The 20,630-nt window shown below is 34.7% G+C and overlaps 1 protein-coding gene across 1 annotated transcript in view; it reads left to right on the top strand.

Moving 5' to 3' along the window:
- Nucleotides 1-2,540: 2,540 nt before the first annotated feature.
- Nucleotides 2,541-20,630, top strand: part of LOC110037813 (vesicle-fusing ATPase-like) — a gene marked incomplete at its 5' end in the record, with an annotated part of 19,585 nt that continues 1,495 nt past the window's right edge. Inside the window, 7 exon segments of the mRNA XM_020742535.1 lie at nucleotides 2,541-2,751; nucleotides 11,770-11,901; nucleotides 11,970-12,030; nucleotides 12,099-12,158; nucleotides 12,407-12,465; nucleotides 12,854-12,941; nucleotides 19,831-19,953. Of these exon segments, the coding sequence (XP_020598194.1) occupies nucleotides 2,541-2,751; nucleotides 11,770-11,901; nucleotides 11,970-12,030; nucleotides 12,099-12,158; nucleotides 12,407-12,465; nucleotides 12,854-12,941; nucleotides 19,831-19,953 (734 nt within the window).

The following is a 20,630-nucleotide window of genomic DNA, read 5'->3' as shown; positions in this document are numbered from 1 at the left end:
AATATAAAAAATATAATTAAACATTATCATAGAATTAGATGGGGCACCTAAAAGATAATTATGTTTAGGAACAAACTTCAAGATTTCAAAATTTGAGATGTTCCTGAAGACCAAATTCTACGTGGCATAAAGTAACAATACTATTAAACACGTGGCAAAAGATGTACATAGAGAATCAAAAGGAAAAAAAAATATAAATAAAAATAGTTAGTGGTGGAATAATAATTTGAAATTAAAGATGAAATATAAGAAGTTGTTTTATAAAAATTAATTTAAATGTAAAAGCTTACAGAATTAAAAAAAATATAAGGTGACTCGTAGGGAGTCTAAGAGAACAATTTGTGATGCTAAAAATTCTACTTTTAGTTTATAATATCTTTGATAATGAAGATAGTGAAAAATATGTGTATTAGCTACCTAAATAAAGAGAAAAGAAAAAAAAAGTTTTAATTCAATTGTATTATAGATGAAATAAAAAAGTACTTCTCTTAAAGGAGGATATTCAACATGTGAGTGAGCTATTTTGATAATTTTTTCAATGAAGTTTTAGAAAATACAATTGATTTTGGTGATTTTTATGTCGTTAATAATAATAATAATAAAATGTTTTATTTTTATCGTCGCATTAGTAAAAAAAAGATGAGAAGATTTAAAAAAAACCAAGGGTAAAAAATCAAGACTTGATGATATACCAATTGAAGTGTGGAAATAGTTAGGAGGTTTGAGAGTTTCTTGATTTATTAAACTCTTTAATGTTATTTTAAAAACTAAAAAGATGCCTAAGTGGAGAAAAGATATTTTTGTTCTCATTTTGAAGATTAAAGGGGATCATAAGAGTTTGAAATTATAAAGGTTTTAAGTTATGTGTCAAACTTCAAAATTATGGGAGAGAGCAATTGAACATAGGTTAAGACGTGATACAAGTATTTTTAATAGTTAATTTGGATTTTTGTCGGGAAAATCTACTATGGAAACTATACATTTATTGAGAGGTATATTGAAGAAGTATAGAGAGAATAAGGAGGATCTATATATGATTTTTATTGATTTAGAAAAAGCTTGCGATAAGATTCAAAGGGAAGTCTTTTGGAGAGTTCTAAAGAGGAAAATTCCGATGCAAATATTGGATGCTATTTTGCTCATCTTTTGTAGTCTTGGTTTAGGTTTAGAGCATGTTTATATGAAACCCAAATTTTTCTTGCTCATTTACCTTGCAAACCACCACCTCCTCTCAATTTTAAGCCTTGGAAACAAGAACCGAGCCCCTTTCACCGCTCTACGCTTTTGGCAACCCCCTCATGCTCAAGAGCCCACTTTTGGCCCCTTCCAGTCACAATTGCATGCACCTGGAAGCTCCCCTTCCCTTAATGTTTTCGATTTGTTGCAATACTTGATCTTCTACTCTCTCTCTCTTTCATTCTTTTACCTTTGCCTCTTTGGCTCTCTTACTCACTTTTGGCTTGTTGCTCTTTTTAATTTCTTAAATGACACCCTTAAAAGTCCATTACATCCACTAATTGAATACACGTGTTGGTGTTAATAATAGTAGTACTTTTTTATAGCCCTATGTAATATATTTATATATTTACTTTATAATATTTTATTTATACAAAATAAGATTAAAGATTTTACCAGTAGATTTTCTACAAAATTTTTGAAATAGTCACGGTCGGAAAGAAAGACTGAGAGGATTTCTAAAGATTACTAGAAATTTTTAGGATATGGTCAATAATTTTGATGATCAATAGTTAATTGTATCGAATATGTTTTTTTCCTAACTTTTTTATAATTTTGTAAGAGATCGATTTTAAATGTGAGTCGTCCAATATTTGGTAGCCTTAATGTATTCCTTTAGAGTTTGTTTTTTACTTTTTCTTACTTCAAAAATTCTTGAAAGAACATTTATTGAATTGATAGGATTACTTTTTCCCGCTACCTAAAAATATAGAAATAATAATAGTTTATTGATCTTTAGGACGAATCTTGGAATATTGATGGTAGCTCTACTTTAGCATCACAAATTCAACTCTTCTAGATGAAATTGATGAAGATTGTTGCATAGAATATTGAAACCTCATCCTTTGCAATCTTGATTAACAATCAAGCTAACCTGACTTTTTTGTGCTGCTAAAAGTGTTATTTTGTTCCTGACATGTATTGATGTGGCAAGGGAAAGAATTATTCAAATTCCATCAACTAATCTTATACTTTATTATCAATCTTCGAATTTTTTTTTTCATTTATGATATTTAATGGTTTAATATGTAGCCACATTTTTTATGGCATGAAATGCCTTTCACATGTTCTTTTTGGTTCCCTCAATGCTGATGGTTTTTTTTTTGTTCCATACATCTATAGTGCACTGCCTAGAATTTTTGTTTTCTAGTAGGTTTTTAGGTTCATTAGAATGGATTAGCTGGTTATTATTTTGGATTACTTTTTTTTCAGAAGACCTTGGCATGATTGAACAAGTTTGGTGAAAGTATCGTTTCATTTGCCTTGATTTATCCTCCTTATTCTCTTTAAATTTGAATGCACAGCTGCGAGGACAAAGAATTACAGTGGTGCTGAGCTAGAAGGTGTTGTAAAAAGTGCCGTTTCATTTGCCTTGAATCGACAATTGAGCTTGGATGATCTGACTAAGCCATTGGACGAAGAAAACATAAAAGTTACCATGAATGATTTTATGAATGCTCTTCAAGAGGTTGTCCCTGCATTTGGTGCTTCCACAGAGGATCTCCAACGATGCAGGTATTACACATTCTGTGATATTTTTGTATGTTCATATAGAGAAAACACACACACACAGGGAATGGATATATCTGTTGTTTTATTTTATAATCATATTAATAAATCTAAATAGGAAGAGAAATACATATGCATGCATGCACACACACTCACAAACATACACATACACGCACGCACACACATTAACTCTAGAATGCCAAAGTCATTAGGAGAATTATCGTGTTTAGTTGAAATCTTATATAACTTGGGCAATGAAGAAATTTTTTTTTTTTCAATTTTTACTATTTGTTTAGAAAAAATAGGTTGATGCCTTTTATCAGCTAAACTTAATAAACTTCAAATGATATCTTCATACTAATTAAACCTTGAATTAGGGCTATCAAAAAAACTCGTTTGCGAATAGCTCGTGTTCGACTTGTTAAATAGCTCTTAATTGATTCATTCGTTAAGCAAATGAGTCGAACATAAACAATTTTTTTAGCTCAATTTATAAACGAGCCGAACACGAACAAAAGTTTGTTTGTTTGTGTTTGGCTCGTTTTGACTCGAAATATTTAAATAATAAATAAATAATACATAAAATTTAAAATAATACTATCTTTAATATGATATTAAAAATTTCATTTGTTTATATATAATAAACAACATTTAGATGTTAGATATGCAAATACATAAGATTGTGGTATGTATGTAACTGCCTATAGAGAATTTTTACAAATCCCATTTTTGTGGTTTCTTTACTTAGGTTCGAAAAGTAAATACATAAGAATTAGGTGGTATGTATGTAAAATCCCATCAAAATCTGCTAAATTTTGCCTCTTTTTGTTCTCTCGATTCCCATTGTCCAGTCGCCTTTTGCCACATTTTTTTAGTTTCTTCATTTTAATCCCACTTCTGTAAGAAGTGAAGTATCCATTTTTTAAGTTCTGTTTAAAATGTAAATGTACCTCTGAAAATTTAAAGTTATATGTGAAAATAAGCTTGTTAGTTTTATCGAGCCGAACACGAGTCTATTTTGAACGTATTTCAAATTTATCGAGTCGAATGTGAACATGCTATTTTCGAGCCATTTTGAACACGAGCTGAACTCAAACAACTCAATATTCGAACGAGCCGAACACAAAAAAGCCTTGAACTTACTTAAGTTTGGCTCGTTTACACCCATACCTTGAATCATCAATCACTTTCATTTTAGAACTACTTAAGTAACTTGGTGAACCTTATTATCATGTCAAAGAGTAATGAGATTAGGAATAAATGAGATGTTCTCGATGGGCTAGCAAATAGCTTTCCTTTCTTAGACTTTTGTTTGGCTTCTGAGGTACCAACATGCTTGACATTCATATAGGATGATACTAGAGATAATGTTGTTGGGGGATATTGACCTTCAATAAGCCAACAACTGCTTGGGAAAAAGGCACAAACTTAAAAAGGGAGCTAGAATAGGTTTCAAATCATGAAAACAATTAAGGTGGAGGGGGCGGGGGCCAACAAAGGAACTTTTTCCATGAAGTTGATGAGTTTAGTCATTTATGTTTATCACACAAAATGTTGTATGTTCCTACTATTATTATTTGAACTTTATTGAAGTGTAGCGCTCTTAGCTGATGATTCTCACAATTTTGTGCGAACCTTGAAGCAAACATTGTATTTATGATACGAGGTTTTACAAGATTGGTAATATGAGGGTAAAACCTCAAATTTCCTTTGATGTTAATCTGTTGATTTATATCTCCCTTACCAAAGTGATAAGGAGCGGAAAAGTTTTTTGCTACAGAAACTCAGTCTATGGACAATCAAGAGAATCTGGCAGTAACAACATCTGCTTTTATTTTAAAAGCAACTCATAATAATTTAGAATATGAATATTATGTATGATTATAAAATACTAATATTAGGAGAATCTTAATGCATGAGGTGTATTTACAAATGAGAGTAGTTTTGTCTTCAGGTACATTTGAAAATTTCAAGATATGCTATATCCTAATTTCCATATCATTTATGCACTATATTGTATAGAAAAGTGGAGAGAAAATAAAAAGTAGACGGGCCATTAGCAATAAGCAGGCTTCATTTTGAAAGCATTTTTTTTATTTAAAATTTTAGAAATGGAGAAAAAAATCTTATCCTAGATTTTATAAATCCAAAATTCTCGAATAAGATGTTTTCTCTCTGTTTCTAAATTTTTAATATGCATTCAATAGTGCTCACTCAAGATGTGGTAGAACCGATAGTCATTATAAATCATTTTAAAATAGCTGCATTGAAATTGAAGATGTCATTATTATAGTACTTTCAAATCTTTTTCTGGCCTACTTTATTTTTTAATATCAAAAGCATGACACAAATTTCAAGTATTTGGATGGAATGCTAGTAAGTTTATATTGTTTTATAGCTTATAAAGATATTTAATTATTTTTTATTTTAAAATTTTGTTTCATAATTTGTTAAAATGAAAAGATGCCCAAATAGATGAAAAAGTACACACAAATATAATGATAAAACACACTATTTGAATGGCTTTTTAAGTTTGGGTTGTATTTGAGTAAGTTCAATGTTGTGGTTATCAATAAGAGTGACTCGAGTGCTCAATTGAATTATTACTTCTCAAAGTGATTATAGGGATATATGTTATCATATTTTAACATAAGGATTTAGTTAATCATATTTAATTATGTATTTTACTACCCCATACATCATGGGGTTCTTTAACTTTGTTGTGTTCTTGTCTCATGTTGGCATGCTTGGTTCATAGGGTTTTCCAAATCCCATTAAACCTACTAGGAATAAGAAATCTATTTCAATTTTTTTTGAAGTAACGCTCTTGACCTCACTTTTGGTTGAGGTCTAGTCTCTCCTTTTTAATAGTCTAGGGTCTAGCCGTAAGACTTTCCTGTCGACTATTCCTAGAAAACTAGCAAAGGAGCCCTCCCCGTTAGAAATTCCGAGCTTTTCTTCACTCGACATGAAGTTCTGCATAGTAGTTTTGACCTCTATCACTTAGTAGGTGGTGTTACTGTGAGGAAGCTCAAGAAGCATCTTATAGGACCGTTGGCCCTAGGATTGATTGCACACGTTGATCTAGCGCTGTCGCGCTTTTTGCCGTTCTATTTGATTGAGCTCGAGCTGAGTTTTTGACGTAATTCGGGTCGCGACGTGTTTTTGTCTCGATCGTCGACGAGGTTGTCTAAACTACTCCGGATGACAAAACGGACTGCGTCGACGTGTCCGGAATGTCGATTTTACCTGGGGGGACATTCGTTCCACTGCGACGACGCGTCTGGGGAAGGATATATAATTTAGGTATAATTATAGTAATAAATGATATTTTTGTTGTTATTATTATTTATTAAAACCTAAATCTATCTACCCCCCTCCCCACTGCTTTTCTCGAACCCGTGGGCCTCAGCCCTAGCTCTATTCGCTCGCTCGCTTGGCCCGCGTCCTTCCTATGTCGTTGGACTTTCACTCCCGCGCTCGCCGCTTGCACGCAAGACCATCTCGAGGACGAACCATCCCCTTATCATTGTCGTGGATCTTATCCCCTACGAGGATCTCATCCTCTGCCTCTCTCGAGCCGCCCTAATGGGGCGTCTGCTCCGCTCGTTTCCTCGAGCCGTTTACGATCTTTCGATCGCTCCTCCTTCTCCCGTCTATATTAAACTCTACTTAGAGCATTTTAGAGGGCGACAAAAAAAAATCTCTATGAGGAAGGGAAAATTCTGCCAAATTTCTTTCTCACTTTCTTCTTTAGTTCCTATTGCTTGGGTTGGTTTCCTCTTGCTGTTGGAGAGGAGTTTAGGCTGTGGAGCATTTTTCTGAGGTTTTATTTTGTTTCTGTATTAACGAGGTACTTCTCCTCCTCCTCTGCGCCTCGCTTCCTTTCGGTTTCTCTCTACCGAGCCACTGAGAATAGCTTTGTTGGATGGTACAACATGTTAGTCTAATTTATTTGCATGTATTTTGAGATATTCACCATAAGAGCATGTGGAAGTAAAAATCTAGGCCTGTTTTGAGATTTGAGCATGGATTCTTGCTAGGGTTAGCGAGAAATGAAGCATATATGGGCTGCCTCTATTCTTTTTTTTGCTTAAAAAAAAATGTTTGGGAGTATATTGATAGTTTAAAATGCATGTTTGCTCCTCTAGAAATACATGTTGAAAGAAGTTATTATATTTTCCATGCTTAGAATGAATGTGGTAACTCATTTTGATGCCAAGGAATGTTGGCTCTAGAAGATTCATGCTTCTCTAGTTCTTGTTGCATATCATCACGCTAAAAAGCTTGAAATTCATTCTTGTTTTTGAGCCTTTACAGGGTTCGGTTTGGCCCCTACTTTGGCCTGTCTTTAAAGCCTTTATAGGCCACTTCTTTTTTTCAGCCCTTGATGTGCTCGGTTTTTAGCCTCTATTGGGGCTCGGTTTTAGCTCCCTGTAGTTTTTCCTGGCCTGAAATGCATGCTATGAGAAAATTTCTTTAATTTGGAAATCCCTGTAGCTTGTTTTAACGACTTGGTTTAACTTCTCGTGAGGTATCCTCTCTGTTCAAATATCTATGAGAAATTGTTTGATGCTCGGAATAGGTATTTTGGAGGCCCAAATATGTTCTCTATGCTATTTTTCTTGTTTAAGATGTATATTGGCTCCATATCTTGATGTTTTAAAAGCATGTGGATTTTTCTTTAAGCTTTGGATGCTCGATTTTGCCTTGAAATGGCTGGATGTTAATCTCTATTGAGGCGTGGGTCTTAATTTTGGTTGGAATTATGTTTTAGCCTTGAACAGCTTAGTTCAAGCTTCTTTTGGGGCTCGATTTTGCCTGTTTAGGCCTCGATTTAGCTCTTTTATTGCGATCTGCCTATTTGAAATAGTGTGCTGCATGAAATATCGATTTGGAGGCTTTGTAATGGCTCGATTTTAGCTTCTCATGGGGTCCGTTTTTGCTTGTTGAGGTTCTCGGTTTTGCCCCTGGGTCGCCAAGTTCCTGCTCACTTATTGAACTCATTTTGACATTAAATTGGCATGTTATTGGTTGCCTCAGTTAAATATACGTGCAAGTTCGTCCCCAAATAATTTAAAGCTGGTTTGGGGCTTGGTTTTTGTTGGCTTTGCCCCTTACCCGAGAGCCTTAGCAGCTCCCCTTTTGGTGGCCTTGGCTGTGGGCTTTGACAGTGGATCCCTCTCTTTGTTGCCTTTGGTCGAGAACCTTAACAGCTGCTCCTTGCTACCCTTAGCTCCCTTACCCGAGAGCTTGGCCTGGAGTTGGCCCGTGCTTTTTCTTAGCCCTACCCGTGAGCTTGTCGGTGGGTCTTTTGTATTTGTTTGGTCCGTCTTGCTGGACTTGATTAGTTTGGATTTTGTGGATGAGTCCAATTTGTCATCCAAAAATTTATAACCGCTTTATTCATTTCCTTATGTATATCAAGGGGGTACGGTAAAGTAGCTAGTGGAGGTCCCTTTGGTTGCCTTAACCGTGAGTCTTACTTGTTGTTCCTTGGGTTGCCGTGGCCGTGAGTCTTTCCTGTGCCTTGGATTGCCTTGGCCGTGAGCCTATTTTGGCCCTGTTTCTTGCCTTAGTCGTGAGTTCCTTGTTCTGTTGGTGGACTTGGCCGAGAGCCTTGGTGGTTGCTTCCTCTTCTCTATTGACCCCGACCGTGAGCATTTATGTGGCTTTATTGGACGATTTTATGTTTATTTGGTATGAGAAGCTATTGATTAATTTGGGAGTTGAAAAATCTTAATTTTGGCATAAGTTTGGAGGTGCTGATGGTAGTCTTCCCCGGGTCACTTTCCTTTTGTTCAATTCACAAAATTTGGAGGATTTTCAAGTCCTATTTGGGAGAGCATTTGGTTGAATTAAATTGAGCCCATAGAAGATATTTTTGGAGGATTGACACCGATGCAGGGGAGGTCATTTGTGGGTGATCGTCGTGTCGGTTCGGGCCCGTTTCGACTCGTTCGAAATAGGATTTGGGAAGGACACCCTCCTTCGGTTGATCCAATTCTAATAGAGCGAGTAAATGATATCCTTCTGGATTGATTCAAGGACCTTGGGCCCTACCTTCTCAAGTCTTTTCGTTACGAGTTTTAAGGGCTGATTCATCCTCCGTCTTTTCAGTGTTTTAAGTGGTCCAGTGCCTCCTCTCTCTAACCTCATTTTTTTTGTTTTTTTTTCCTTACTTCTTGATTTGTTTTCGGTTTTTTTTCAATGCTTATGTCCGATGCATAAGCGTCCACGTATAACATTTTGCTATACGTGAAACTATCAAGCAAGGCCGCAAGTAGTTGGTTTTGTTTTGGGGCTTAGGGCAGTGATGACAAAGGCACATCAGTGGTAGAGCAGAATGATATTCCATCCTACTACATCGGGACACCCTCACGGACCCGATGAATCGTAGGATGTAATATCATTCACCGACATAAGACTAGCGGGAGTTGACCCGTACCTTCTTGGGTTGTTGGTAGTCCTACATCCGACAGTGTGATTGACTCGTGGACAACTACACTTTTTCAAAACTAATAAAAAAAATTTTGATAAGAACAAATACACCTTTTTTAAACAAAAATATATATTTTTTTATACAAACAAAATTGATACCCCCCACTTTTGTATGCTTGAAACCTATGTTCATGCTAAAAATATAAATTTTAAATACATTTAAAAAAAATTGGTTGTCTACCTGTTGATTACCTGTTTGGGCCAATGAGTACCCTTCCCTGAGTTAGATTCGATAGGACACCCTTCTAGTTGTGTGGCGGGCTTTATATATCCGGGTGACCGAGTAGCCTTCGACAACCCTCGAGTACAAATATATATCTGAGCCTAGGCCTACCCGAGTGCTTGTGGTCCCCTTTTTTCAGACTTTTGCATATGTTTTATCAAATTTTTTGGACAAAGCACTCGTGGTCTTTTCTCTGGGATTTTCCCGAGGTTTTGAGGATTTTATTTGAATTATTACTCGTCAATTTTCTCGAGCTTTTCGTCATGGATTATTCGTTGACTTTTCCCAAATTTTCCATCGTAGGTCATTTACCGTTCTTTCTCGAGTTTTTTGGGTGACGTTTCTTTTCTTCTTTTGCTTTCGTTTATATGATGCATTTCAACCTGTTCTATTTGTACCTGTTGCATCAACTACACCTAAGGAACAGCGGATCTCCCAGGTATACAGATTTATTTTGTGTTTACAGCATATTACTTTCTTGAAGTCATTTTCCTGCTGTACCTTTTACCTTTTCTTTACACCGCATGTTGTACTATTCTTTTTCACTGCATAATCTACTGTTGTCCTGTGCTACACATTCTACTGTTGTTCCATACATTGTATAACTTCAACATTTCTCTCATAAAATGTTTAAAGGATTACAACCATAGGACCGTTTGCTTTGACATCATAACCTGATACCCTAGAAAAATTAAACTCGTCATGACAAGGAGCTTGGAGCTAACATTGTAGGCAGCACGACCATCTTCAACAGCAGAACATTTTCACACCAGTTAAATCATTCCTTTCTTAGAAGTTAAAACAACAATCCACAGGATTTCGAGGTTGTTTGCTTATGCAACATAAATCCTCAACTTATTTTTAGGCATTTGTACGGCTCTACTGTACATTCTAAGTCCCAACTCCTCTTAGGATGCTGAGGTTGTCGTCCGTCTCGACCTAAAACCTCATATCTTCCAAACAATTTGTGTGATCGTTTCACAAAAATGTAAGCCTTAAGTAAATAAAATTGGTAGGATAAAACACTTGAATATTTCTTCCTTGAAATTGAAGCCAAACCATAGGGTAGACTGGGAAGTCACCGAGGTTCTTCTTTGGATCTGTAGCATCCCCTAGTTCTTCTTCCTTTGGATTCTATAATAAATATTTCAAGTTTGAACAATTCCCCTTTGCACACCTCTTTGTCTGATTTCTTTAAAAAGTCCTATTTTTTTGATCCTATCCTTTTGACCTCTTTGAAGATAATATTTTTTGATTTTTATCAAGAGTATTCTTAGGCGACTTCGATCATTTCAGATGTAATTAACTATAGGGGTTTGTTCTTATAGGAAACTTTTTCGAACTCAGCTTAATATAAACATTATTTAATTATTCATATTAAATAGAGGAACTTGTCGGCAAATAAAACGGTTTCATAGATCAAACGGACGTCATATATTTCTTAGTTTATCTGATCGAGCCTCATCTTCAAGTCTTGTGCTTATCCTTCGGGATAGATACAAGATTTGAGGTGTGGTGCTCTTTCATTTAAACTATGAAAAATATGTGGTTAGTTTGATTTCATATTTTTCTAAACTTAAATCTATATGTAAATTAAAACGTCCTTCCGAAGTTGACGAAGAGATTTCGATTCCGGTGACCGAGAGCTTTTTACGGGCAACTCCTCCAACCAAAATAGTGTCGACAAACGCATACAACAATCTTGTAAAAATCTATTGGGGATGGAAAATATTTGCTCTTATTCCTGGGTTTGGGATCTATGATTGGATGTCATGCATTGTTCTTGTCGTGTGGAGCTTTCCTTTTTTTGATCTAATGAAGTTTGTTAGGAGGTGAGCCAGATATTAAAATCTGTAATCTTTTTTGAGGTTGAAGAGGCAGGACAACAAAGACTATGAAATAAGCTCATTTGATCTCATATTTTTAGATCACACATTAGGCTAGAAGGTTGGTTCTAATATATATAAAATGGCTGTCCAAATCATAAATAATGCCAATTGTGCCCATGGGGCTTGAGAGGATGGGATGCTTCATATGCATTTAATGCCCTTATTAATCATCTTTTATCTATAGCTTTAACTACTATTTTTCTTAGCTTTCTGAAGTGAAAGAAATAAATAATTTTGAAAAATATTGAGTATTTTTTGTGGAGATAATTTTCTTGAAAGGGGTGCCATTTCTTACAGCACATGAAAGCACTTTCATTTGTAGTAGTCACACGTCACTATGTGATAGTAAGATTTCTATATATATATTTTTTTAATGGTGAGACTCCATATTTGAATTGAAACTTGTTGCAGGCTTCATGGAATGGTTGATTGTGGCGAAAGACATAAGCACATCTATAAGAGAAACATGATTCTTGTTGAGCAAGTTAGAGCGAGCAAGGGTAACCCCCTTGTTACATGTCTTTTGGAAGGTCCTGGGGGAAGGTATAAGCATCCTAATTTGTAATGATTATTATATGTTAAAATTTTTCAAAGACTTTATGCCTTGGCAGTGGTAAGACAGCGATGGCGGCAACAATTGGTATCGACAGTGATTTTCCATTTGTCAAAATTGTAAGTTCAGTCTATTGTATAATGCTTCGGAAGTTTTCTGGATTAAGATCCAACTATTGTTGCCACAGGTCTCAGCTGAGTCAATGGGTGGTCTTAGCGAGAGCAGTAAATGTGCAAAAATTATCAAGGTTTCTTTATCCTGGTCAATTTTGATTTCAGTTGATCATTTTCAATGATTATGAATTCAAAAATCTAATAAAAAGTATTTTTTCTTTTACTTTTTAATCCTGTTATTAGTAAGTTTAAAACAGTTGGGCCATCTGGAAAATGTATGTTTTGAGCCTATCGCATTTGAAATTTACTTCTCTATTTTATTTCTAAGCATGTTCACGGTCAATTCTTCCAGGTTGAGTAAATTATATTTTTCCTTATATAGGTTTTTGAGGATGCGTATAAATCTCAGTTGAGCGTCATTATTCTTGATGACATTGAAAGGTAGCTCTTAAATCATGCATTTTTATTCAGTACCTTGCACGATTTCGATTTATTTTGAGTTCATTTTTCTATAAAAATTTGTAACGCTAGCTTCACCATGAAATGTTTTCCCCCTCTTGCTTATGCTGCTTTAAAAGTATGTTCCATTATGGTAGTATATTCTTTGTACAATTTACTGTGTTAGCATTGCTCTATTCATATTCATTAGAGCATGTGTACTTGTCTTTAACATTTGCGGTTGAATCCTTTTTTTAATGATACCTTCTAATTGCAATATCAGAAGTTATATTTTGAGTTAATCAAAATGCTTGCTGCATTTATTTATTTTATTAGATTGCTCGGTATTATCTTTATTTCTTGTTGTTGAATCATATGATTTACATCTCAGGCTGTTGGATTATGTTGTCATTGGTCCTCGCTTTTCAAATTTGATTGCACAAACATTGCTGGTCCTTCTAAAAAAACTTCCTCCAAAGGTATACCATACTTATACCTATTCCTTCTTATATTAAAGGAGCTGAGAAGTTGTATTTTTGAATTGTTAGGACTTTTTTTTCCAGCAGCAGCTTCATATGTGCTCCTTTTTACACTAATTTAATTTTTGTTTTATTTATTCTTATTTTTAGTTTTATGAGTTTATGACACCTGAAATTACTCCGAGACAAGTTGGTCAATCACGGTTGTATACGCGTCGATCAAGTAATATACAGATTATGAGCGCGTGTTGATCCCATCGGAAAAGTGTTAAAATATCTAATAGGCAAAATTCTAGTTTACTAAACTGTTAAGCCAAATTTGAATGTTCATTTTGCAGATATGAAAATGTTTAAAATCCTGATGCAGAAAGAAGAAAACTAACAAAATTTTGTATATTTTTTTGGATATAAAAGGTTCATATTCTTGTGACACTTGATGTTTTTCTAGACAACCAAGGAGATGTCCTCTTTAACCTATGTTTAGGTCATAAGAGGAGTTGTAAACTATATTACTGTTAAGGGGATTTAACCATGCAACGTTTTTCAGAAATCTTATATTCTATCTAGGTTGCAATTTTTTAATGGCAATATGTATATTCCACTACGATAATATGTGTTAACATTCTTGTTCTTTTAAGCAACGGTTAAAAGTTCTTGATCACAAGAGATTTTAATATTGTATCGTGTTCAATTAAAAGTAAACTAATACCAAGAAGTTAACACATCAATATATGAAATTCATGCACGGAAAGACGTCTAAGGAACAAAATTTATAGAGCAAATACAAGAGAGCCACTTGTCTTGTCTCATAAGAGTATGAAAACGAGATTAACTACAATGCACGAATAAAAAAAATAAGAATTTATATTCAAGGCATAAAAAGGAATACAATGCAAGGGGTACATAAAACTCACTGGAGCCAATTGGTCCATGCAATACACCGCAATCCTCTCCATTCAATACAAACTATTCGAAGATCTCCTCTCATACAATTGCACTCAACCTCTCCTCACAATCTCTCAAAAACTCACAAAAAAACCTACCCTAAGAATCTTCCCTAAGGTGAGCCATTGGAGAAAATCCTAGGGTTGATGGCTTCCATTAGACCTCAAGAGAAGTAGCCTCCAACAACCTAAAAAGTATCTCCTACGATCGCAAAATGACATTATCTACTTAGGTATTCAATTAGGGTTCCAAATTAGGTATTAAACGCCAATTCGCAGAACCGAGGCAACATGCAAGCCAAACTGACGCGTGCGCGCGAGAAATGGAGCGGACGCACGGAAGGCTTGGGAGTTTGGTGCGGGCGTGTCGTCAGTTAGCGCGGGGGTTTCATGCGCTCGAGCCTTGAGGCCCGGGCATGCCATATGGACATGGGGGTGTCATCATCCTTTGACCGTATTTCACCCTTTTGCTTCCGGAATTGTGCTCTTCATCTGTATTCTATAAAATACAACAAAAATACCTTCTTCAAGTGTATAATGTGAGTAAATGGGGAATAAAACATAATTTGTAATACCATAAATTAACGTAAGTTTACCTTATCAATTTTCTCAAACATACCTATTATTTGCATTCAAGTATTCTCATATCTAAGTGAGACTTATTTTAGCATTTGTAGCTTTTATGTGAGAATTCCTAATTCTTTAACAAGATTATATAATTGTAAATAAAAAGTATGTAAATCTCATTTTTAGTGTTAGATTTTCATTATATAAGTCGAAGTAGATCTCAAAACACTTAATAAGGTGATTCAAATAATTTCATTGCCCAAATATATTTTTCAATCAAGTACTAGTCAACCGACCAATCCAAAATCACATAATTTTTCTTGAATTTAATATTATAAGATTTTCATTCAGACAATTTTAGCTATTATTAAATAGAAATGGACTTAGATACCAATTTTTAATTTTTATACTCACCTCAATCTTCTTCTCAAGGAGATTGACCACCTCTTTTTATTTTTCTTTTGAATCAGACATCTCTCCATTTTTTTTGAATTCTACTAAGAATTATTATATCAGGTTGAGCTCATTTCTTTTAAGGATTTTAGAGTCATAATCTCCTAATTGATAATTTACACAAGTTCCTTAATATGAACTCTGAAATATTATAATTCACTCAAAAGTTGAGACCCAATTAAATTGGTTAAGTTGAAAATTAAAACATTTAAAGTATCTATGATTAATTTTTGATATTTTAATTACACTTTTTTAACTATTTTGAGACTTTATAATTCAAGTAGTGTTGTTAAAGTGCATTACTCAGTTATTGAAATATTAATTCTAGACCTCCCCTTTAATGGGTATTCACTGTTCTAATGAAGGCAATATATAGTCTTGTTAAATATTAGGATCATATCATGAATTGGTACATTGAAATATGACCCATAACTTAAACATGAATCACTCTCACGCAACTGTATAGGTACTATTCCCCCTCCCAAACTTGTTTTTTATCCTATGCATGCCATAAGAGAAAATAGAAGGCTGGAAAAAAAAAGAAAATATGTGGTGCGAGCTCACCCAGATGCTGCGTAGAGATGTTGCCCTCTTGGTTGCGCGGCAAGGGATTGCAGGGAGAGTGCGGACGCTCTTGTGTTCCCTAAAAAGTGTCGGAGCGTGCTATGAGACGTGGTTGTGTTGTATGTTCATGCGGGGGTGCCTATATATGACAATAACGTGCCATTTTCTCTAGAATACAACCCAAGTGTGCTAGTTCTAGCGCGTGTGCGCCAGTCCAGCCTCCCACAAGTGATTCTCTACTTATTAACTCTCCTGTTCGTCTCCCAAATTTAAATCCAAGACCTAGATACACTCTAAAGATATAACCGATGACTAAGCAGACAAAACAAAGGAAAAATAAACTTTCAATGCAAAAACTTGAACATAAATACCAACAAATGCGAGGAACTCATGAGATAACACTTGGGCTGCATCGTAAGGTAGTGTTTGGTTTAATTCTCTTAGTTTGACCTAAGCTCAAATCAAATTGAATAAGTCTTCCTTCAAGATCAAAATTTAAAGTCAGTAATCGTCGATCGATCGCCTAATCTTTTGTTTGTCCTAGATTTTTCACTAAATTCTCAGATTTTAGAAATTTTTGTAATTTTTTCATCTAAGTTCGATAATAGTCTTCTATAGGGTAGGTAGGTTGATTCAAATTATCATCCTTAAGAGTGTTTTTTATATCCATAATTTTCTCAATAACTCCCCTTTTTGTAGTTTAGCATTTTTTTCCAACCAACTGCAAGAAATGGTTCGTTAGGAGGTGAGTCAAGGTTTCCTAAGCATTAGTCGGATTCTCATTAGGCTCTTTAGGCTCAAGATCTAACTCTATAGGGTTACTCTCTTGCTTAGGGTTATCTTCTAATTTTTTCCTTGGGTCTCCTCCTATGGGTGGTACTATAGGCTTGACTAGGGTCATGCTGTCTACAATCTCAACTATCTCTCTAAAAACTCTAGTGGTTGCCTCGAAAGAAGAGTAGATTCTTTTTTAGTCATTATCCAACAAAAGTCATCCAGTACAACAAAAGTCATCCAGCTTGCTATTTGTGGTCAAATTCTTCATATTCCGAAATGTGGCTATCAATTGCCCCTAACAACACATCTACAGTATGCACTTGCTTCTTATTCCTTTTACCAGATTCACTTCAGTGTGACTGGGTCACATCTTTTGGGGTTCATTGCTTAAAAGGTTAACTAACTGCTCTATTTGATTCTCTATGGTTCTCATGGCTGCAGCTTGGCTTTGTAACTGATTCCACATATTTACTATAATTTTTTTCAAATTCAAGTTTTCCTCCCTAAATTTAGGGTTAAAAGTGAATCCACATGGGTGAGTTGGTCTAAAGTGGTCTCTGCTCTAGTTATTCCAATTTATTACATGATTGACTTGGGTGCTCCCTCATTGTTTGTTTTCTATAATTGGGTTATTATTGTTCGAATTGAAGTTTGGCTAGGTAGTACAACTTGGGTTGTAAATGTTGGAATAGGGGTGATCGAAATTAGTTTGTATGGTATCCAAGAAAATGGTCCTTGAATCACCTATTAGTTGATAAGCTATCTCATCACTGGGTATGAATCCTTGCACAAAATCAGTTTCTAAGTTGTCCACTTTCCTTTACATGTCAGTAACTTGTGAGGTTAAGATAGTCAACACCTCAATTTTATGCCCATTAGCTTCCTTCATAGAGGTAACTCTCTCGAATAGCCATTGAAATTCATTCATAATCATTTCCTCAATTAGTGTGTCGACTTCCTTAAATGATATGGACATAAGGGACTCCCAACTATAGCATCTATAATCAATCTCAAAGATCTCATTAGCCCATTGTAAAATATTTGGATAATAGCCAGTCAGAGGATGGTGTGGGCACTCCCTAAGCATTTCTTTGAACCTCTCCCAAACCTCATAAATTTTCTCTACCTCTAATTAAGTAAGGGCATCATGTCTTTCCTAATTTTGATAATCTTGAAGGGAAGAAAGCAATGGGCTAAGAGTTTTTGGTTAGGTTGCTCAAAGCTGAAATCGATTTTGGTGCTAAGAAGTATAATCACCTCTTGGTTTTATCCATAAGTGAGAAAGAACAGCTTTAATCTAACGACATCATTTGAGACACCGCTAAACTTGATTGTGGCACACAGTTCTAAGAAACTAGCCAAATTGAGGTATGGGTTTTCTGTTAGTGTTTCCCAAACAGGTTGGTTTTGACTCATTAGAATAAGCTCAAGCCTAAGTTCAAATGTAGGGGCTTATATGGCAGTGTTTAAGGCTCGTGTGAATTTCGTCTAGCAATGATGTCATACTCCGTAAGGGGCTTCAAGTGATTGTTCTGAGGATTCACCATCTCTAAGTGTGTCTCTTGCAGTTTTTGAGTTCTTCGAAGTTGTCTAAAGGTTCATTTGATTTTCGGATCGAGTGATAATAATTCACCTGGGCTAGTCTTATGCATGCAATGATGGGTGTGCAAAGGGTGGTCTTACACTAACACAAGAATATTGACATAAAGAAGGGAAAACAAGAAAGAATAACAATGAGCACAGTGATAAAAAAAAATGTAAGTAAATATTTATATTTGACTTTTGGCACATGCAACAAGTAACAATGCACACACAAGTACATCACATTAAAACTCAAAAAAATATAAATCAGAAAATAGGAAACATAAAAAGTTCAAACCTAAATTCTATGTTCAACTAAAGTTCTCCAAAAATCAGAAAATTTTGAACTTCTTTTTGCGGCAATGACAATACAAACTTGATGTATGAAATTACTGCGAGGTAAGTTTGTCAATCACGCAAGTATATATGTCGATCAAGTAATATATGAATTATGAGTATGTATATCGATCCCATGAGGAAAGTGTGAAAATATCTCTATCAGGTGAAATTCTAGTTTATAATAAATTACTTAGCTTAATTTTAATGTTTAGTTTGTAGATTTGAAAAGTTCTAAAATCCTAGTGCAAAAAGAAAAAAAACTAATGAAGTTTTGTGAAGTTTTTCAGATTTCATATCTGAAATGTTCGTACTCCTGTGACACCGGTTAAGTGTTTTCTCCATGTTTTTCTATGAAACCCACCCTATTGTTGACAACCGGGGACATGTTCTCTTTAGCGTGTGTCTAGGTATAAGAAGAGTTCTAAATCATATTACAGTTAAGCGATTTAACTATGCAACATTTTCCATGAATCTTCTAGTCTCCTATCTTGGTTGAAATTTTCTAGCCTTGGCAATATGTCTATTCCACTAGGTTATTATATGTTAACCCACTTGTTCTTTTAGGCAATGGTTAGAAGTCCTAGATCACAAGTGATTTTAACTTCTATCATATTTGATTAAATTTAAACTAAGGCCAAAAAGTTAACACATTAACATATGAAATTCATGCACGAAAAATGCGTCTAGGGAACAATAGTTATAGGCGAGAATATAAGAAAAACACATCTCTTACATCATAAGAATATGAAAATGAGATCAACCATAATGCACGAAATAAAATACACGAAAATTTTTATTTCTGGCATAAAAAGAATATAGTGCAAGAGGTACATAAAACTCACACCCGAGAATACACTGCGATCATCTTCGTTCAATACAAGTTATTTGAAGATCTTCTCTCATACAATTGCACTCAACCTCTCTCACAATCTGCAAAATTTTCACAAAGAAACCAACACTAGGAATCTTCCCCAAGGAGAACCATTGGAGAAAATCCTATTGTTGACAAGACTCCCAGTAGACCTCGAGAAAAGCACCTCCAACAGCCCAACGAATACCTTCTGTGATAACAAAACAAACCTATATACTTTGGTGCTCTATTAGGGTTCCAAATTAGGTATTTAAACCCTTCTCAATTCATAAATTTGCAGAATCGAGGCAACATATGCGATAGACTGACGCGTGTGGACGCATGGAAGGCTCGAGAGTTAGGTGCTAGCGTGTTGACTTGGCACAGGCGTGCCGTTCCTTGGCTATGGAAGCAAGCATTTTGTGCAATTGGGCCTTGAGGCACCGACGTGCCATATGGGGCGCGGGGCCTTGGGGGGGGGTGCCGTGATCCTTTGGCCAAATTTCACCCTTCTACTCCCGGAATTGCACTCCCCATTATTCTGTAAAATATGACAAAAATATCTTCCTTAAGTGTAGAATCAACAAAAATTGCGAAGAAAACATATGTAATACCGGAAATTAACTTAATTTGGCCTCATGTCAGTTTACATCATTCAAGCAAGTCATAGTTTTCTAAGATACTTCGTTTCCTTTTTTTCATCCCGTTTTGGGTAGGATACATTCAAAAGTTACCATGCATGTATAATTTTGTTGTTACTTTTGGTGCAGCTATTTCAAGGATTAAAGAATTTTATTTATAATTTTTCTTGCAGGGGAAGAATATGCTTGTTATTGGAACTACAAGCGAGGTTGGATTTCTCGAATCTATTGGAATTTGTAATGCCTTTTCTGTTATTTATCACGTACCGGCGTTGGACAAGGCAGATGCCGCAATGGTATTTTTTTTTAATTTTTATGAAATTAAATGAAATTGTCTGCTTCTACAGTTTATCAGCACTGCATAATTTTTTCCTTATCATTTTGATTTTCATGTTGTTCAACCATGTTGTTACTATTGAAATGTAGTTTTATTATGTAAAGTTAAATTCTCATTATAATCACATTAAGTAAATGTTTAGATTATGGTTGTAATCAAACTAAGTTGAGCAGAGTACACCATGAATTGAACTAGGTTTGAAATACTAAAATTGTTTATATTTGACTCGAGCCGGGTCAAGCTTTATATATGTTCATACTTAAGTTTATTTAAATTTGTCTTATGATTGAACTTATCCTATACTTGACATGCTTAAATTAATCGAAGGAGTACTTAAATGAGTTGATAAATATGCTAAAAAATGACCAAATATTTGACTTTTTATATCAACAAATAATTGTGCAATTCTAAATGAGCAAGTAGTACAAACATAAATTAAAATAGATAATAAATGTCATGTATGGGCTTTCTTGCAATCATACTATATAAATAACTAATGAAAAACGTTTGTTTATTGAAATATAGAATTAAGAAGAGATTGCAGTAAATCAATCTATAGAATCACTGATAATACATTATTTAATTTGAAAATAATAAAAAAACTTTTTTATATATATATATATATATATATATAAC

The sequence above is a fragment of the Phalaenopsis equestris genome, unplaced genomic scaffold (assembly GCF_001263595.1).
Source record: "Phalaenopsis equestris unplaced genomic scaffold, ASM126359v1 Scaffold225361, whole genome shotgun sequence".
NCBI lineage: Eukaryota > Viridiplantae > Streptophyta > Magnoliopsida > Asparagales > Orchidaceae > Phalaenopsis > Phalaenopsis equestris.
This window is presented reverse-complemented; position numbering and strand designations above follow the sequence as displayed.